General features: G+C 40.2%; 1 protein-coding gene across 1 annotated transcript; it reads left to right on the plus strand.

The window, feature by feature from the left end:
* The first annotated feature begins 2296 nt into the window (after positions 1-2296).
* On the plus strand, positions 2297-3403 carry LOC131638009 (uncharacterized). Its single transcript, XM_058908566.1, has 3 exons — positions 2297-2393; positions 2514-3103; positions 3182-3403. The coding sequence occupies exons 1-3, from the start codon at positions 2297-2299 to the stop codon at positions 3401-3403; spliced, it is 909 nt and encodes a 302-aa protein (XP_058764549.1).
* Positions 3404-4157: the final 754 nt, after the last annotated feature.

Genomic DNA, 4157 nt, shown 5'->3' on the forward strand with positions numbered 1-4157 from the left:
TTCCTATCAATTGCATTGATGTGGACACACATACAATCCTTCCAATAGCCATAGTTTTCACCGTTGAAAACTGGAGCTCTATTGTGAGCCCCTTTAGGTCCGGAAGCCATCTTTCCAATAAGTGTTTCACGTAGCACGGAATAAACCAGAGCTCTTGATGCCACTTGTTAGACGCTGGCCTTAGGATCTAGAGGGGGGGTGAATAGATCGTTCACAGTTTTACGGAGTTAAATGACTTTTCAGCGGAAGTGATTCTGAATCGACTCGCGTCTATTCCGAACCACTATCGAAACGATTGTATATGTGTTTAAAAACCAGTCAAAAACTTGAGGTAAGTGATAAGAGTATACGTTGCAGAATCAAAGCGTTGCTCTTATTGAAAATCAGATTAACTTCTTGTATGATGGACAATGTTTGCAATGCAGTAAGAGTGATAGAAACAAATATACAAACACTTGGTGATAATGATCAAATTGACGGTGATTCAATATGTGATGGATTGTGATGTTTATATAGGTTCTTAATTCACAATCTTAACACTCGAATCGTTGATCAATTTGCTATTATAACCAAATATGAACAGAATGTAAATGAAAAAGTAAAAGCGACAAGAACACGATATTTGTTTAGGCAGTTCGTCGATCATCCTTGCTACGACTACGTCTGCCCCCAATTCCAAACTGAAATTGGGTAATCTTTCATTAATGTTGAAAGTAGTATATACAAAGAAGATAACAAAGCGATAAACGATAAACCAATTATGTCGATCCTTTGAATCTTCTTCCCCCTTAATCTTGAGCAAGATCAAGGTTATCCAAGAGCTTCACTTTGATTCCCTTCTGCAGTGTCTTGATTCCTTGAACTCCCCGTTCCTCAATCGTTACACTCAGCCGAATCCTCAATGAACGCCTCTTGATAAAAACCCCCAAGAACCACCCGTCGTGGAGGACAAAACCCGCAGATTTTATTCACCAACAAACCCCACAAACCTTCACCCACTAGGAATCTTCAATTCCGTTCCATGGACGTTATCGAACTCATCACTAACCCGCAACGCAAGAATGATTATGTGTAATTGTGTTGGAGATGATGAAGAACGAAGATGAGAAGCGTTTGTGTATCTTTCAGTCGTTGGTGTTGCCTTGAATAATTGAACCTTTGATAATATATATGATAGCTTAACAGTTGGAGATGAGAGAAACAGGATTTTTGGCATTCTTGATCAGTTAGGTCGACCTCTTGTAGAGCTTAGGTCGACCTAGCAGTGCTTGCAGAATTTTGCTCCCAGTTAGGTCGACCTGTTAAAGGAGTAGGTCGACCAGAATCCCCTTCAGATGCGTTCTGGGAACAATTTCTTAGGTTAGGTCGACCTAGTTGTTGTGTAGGTCGACCTAGCAGACTGATATGTAGATTTCTTCATTTTAGGTCGACCTGGGTTGACAGTAGGTCGACCTAACTGCTGATTTTCTGCATTCTTCTTGTTCTGCTTGTGTTGAGTCGACCTATATGCATAGTAGATCAACCTGTACTATCATGAGTGATCAATGCTTGCTTTTCTTTGAGTTTTCTGCTTCCGCCTTGTTGTTTGAATGCTTATTTGAGTTTGCCATGAATCAAAAACATCTTTGAGTGTAATCTTGTATTCACACATTGTTCTTGGCTCTTGAATGTTTGGATTTTTGAAACTGAATGTGTATGTATTATTTTGTGCGATTTGAATGTGTGAGTTTGGGGCTGATCTAAGGTTTGGTTTTGATGTGTGATTGCAGGTCTTTTCTCTCGGATGGATGCGAAATACGATGGATCGAGTTGAACTGATACGATGAATTGACATTGGCCTTGAAGTGTTTTGGCTTGGTATGAGTTTGTAGAACTTGAATTGGATGTTGAATTGGTTTGACTTGCAGGTTCATGTAGTCTTACTCTTTTGAATTGTTTTGGGCATGAATGCAGTTCTAATTTTTTGTATATTTTTGGCAGGTAATGTACTTGGCTTGACATATTTGTTTGCATATTTGTATTGGAATGGTTCTGAGTTAGGTTTGAAGTTCGATTTGGTTTGAGGTGAGAATTAATCAAGCTATGGAACATTGAGTGAAGCTAGTAGAATGTTATAGCATTGGATTGTTTATTTAGCTCTGAATTCCTCTTATGCATAGTTGTTAGAACATAGTTTGGTTCTAATCTTATCTTAGTGCTTTGATGATAACAATTAAGTAAATTTTGCTGAAAGACACTCACGCTGAAAAAGTTCTAATGAAGAAGCCTCGTTGGTTTTAGTGCTCTAAAGCTCGACATGTCTAAGGCGTATGATCGGTTGGAATGGGGTTTTATTTCCAAAGTTCTCTCCTCAATGGGTTTTCCTGAAAAGTTCGTGAATCTGATTGCTCAGTGTCCTATAAGATCCTAATCAACGGCCAACCTAGCATGAGTTTTAAACTAGGAAGAGGTCTCCGTCAAGGAGATCCTCTCTCCCCATACTTATTCTTATTGTGTGCTAATGTTTTTTTTAGGTTTGCTTAAGAAAGGAGTGGCGGACAAGAAGATTCATGGAGTTAAGATTGCCAGAAATGCTCCAGTGATATCACACTTGTTCTTTGCAAATGACTGCCTCCTCTTTGCTAGAGCCAACACCAGCGAGGCAAGGAAAATCCTGGACATCCTGCACCAATACCAGTCAGCTTTGGGACAAATCGTTAACTTTGAGAAGTCGGAGGCATCCTTCAACTCCAATGTCAAACTTGAAGATAAAGTCAATATCCAGAACATGATGGGAGTCAACACAGTTCAGAGGCACACGAAGTATTTGGGGATCCCGATTATTTTTTGTAGATCAAAGAAAGACATCTTCAAGTTAGTGGTGGATAGAGTGCAGAAAAAAGTGAAAGGGTGGAAGGAAAAAGCCTTGTCAAAAGCTGAAAAAGAGGTCCTCATTAAAGTCGTGACCCAAGCAATCCCAAACTACATCATGGGATGCTACAAAATACCAGAATCTGTTTGTCAAGAGATTGAGAGCATTGTGGCTAAATTCTGGTGGGGAAGCAAGGAGGGTGATCAGAAGATTCATTGGATGCGATTGGAGAGAATGGCTAAATCAAAGAAAGTATGAGGGTTGGGCTTTAGAGGTTTCAGCGAGTTCAACAAAAGCTTATTGGGTAAGCATTTTTGGAGATTAATGCAGGAGGAAGGATCATTGTTTGAAAGAGTGTTCAAGAGCAGATACTACCCCAACCGGTCCATCCAGGAGAGTAAATTAGGATTTAATCCTAGTTATGCTTGGAGAAGCATATTGTCATCAAGGGAGTTAGTCTTAAGTGGCACAAGGTGGTGTATTGGTAATGGCGACAAGGTGGTAGCAAAGAAAGACAATTGGATCCCTACGGTGGTGTATTGGGGAAAATGATGAATTCAGGGCCAGATGTTAGAGTGAGCCATTTTATTGATAGCGAGCTGGGAATGTGGCAGACAGAATTGGTGAAAAATACCTTCGAGGCAGACGATGCTAAGCACATTCTAGGAATTCCTCTTTCAAGACAGAATGTAGAGGATACACAAGTATGGAACCATGAAAAATATGGAGAATATTCTGTGAAAACAGCGTACCACTTGTGCATACAGGATAAGGCTGCAAAAGAACCTGGACCTTCTACTACACCTTCCCAGGAGCTTTGGAAGAAGATTTGGAATGCTCCAATTCATACCAGAATCAAACACTTCTTGTGGAGGCTTGCTAGCAATATTCTGCCTACCAAAACAAAACTGCGGCAAAGAGGAGTAGTTCTTGATGAAACATGTGGTTTATGTCAACATGGAGCAGAATCGGCGCACCATTTATTCACTCAGTGTGACTTTACTAGACGGGTTTTCTTTGCTTCTGTCATAGGTTACCACTGCAATGGAGCGGTTGGCATTAATGTATGGCTGTTAGAATTGATGTCCAATAAAAATGTTTTCTTTGTGCAGGTGTCGTTTTACTCTATCAAATATGGAAAGCATGCAACCTCAGGCTCTATCTACAGAAGGAAGATGACCCTGTAAACGTGGCTATGGAAGGTTGGGATGCAGTCATGGAACTCAATCAGTACAATCCAACTTGGGCGAAGGACAAAAGTCTTGAGAATATGGACAATGAAAGGATTTTAGATGCTGAATTTCAT

The sequence above is a fragment of the Vicia villosa genome, unplaced genomic scaffold, assembly GCF_029867415.1.
Source record: "Vicia villosa cultivar HV-30 ecotype Madison, WI unplaced genomic scaffold, Vvil1.0 ctg.002142F_1_1, whole genome shotgun sequence".
NCBI classification, from domain to species: domain Eukaryota; kingdom Viridiplantae; phylum Streptophyta; class Magnoliopsida; order Fabales; family Fabaceae; genus Vicia; species Vicia villosa.

Coding starts and splice junctions, on each gene's coding strand:
- LOC131638009 (XM_058908566.1), top strand. CDS start 2,297: ATGTCTAAGGCGTATGATCGGTTGGAATGGGGTTTTATTTCCAAAGTT. Junction 2,394..2,513: donor CGTGAATCTGATTGCTCAGT/GTCCTATAAGAT, acceptor TGTTTTTTTTAG/GTTTGCTTAAGAAAGGAGTG. Junction 3,104..3,181: donor GAATGGCTAAATCAAAGAAA/GTATGAGGGTTG, acceptor AGATTAATGCAG/GAGGAAGGATCATTGTTTGA.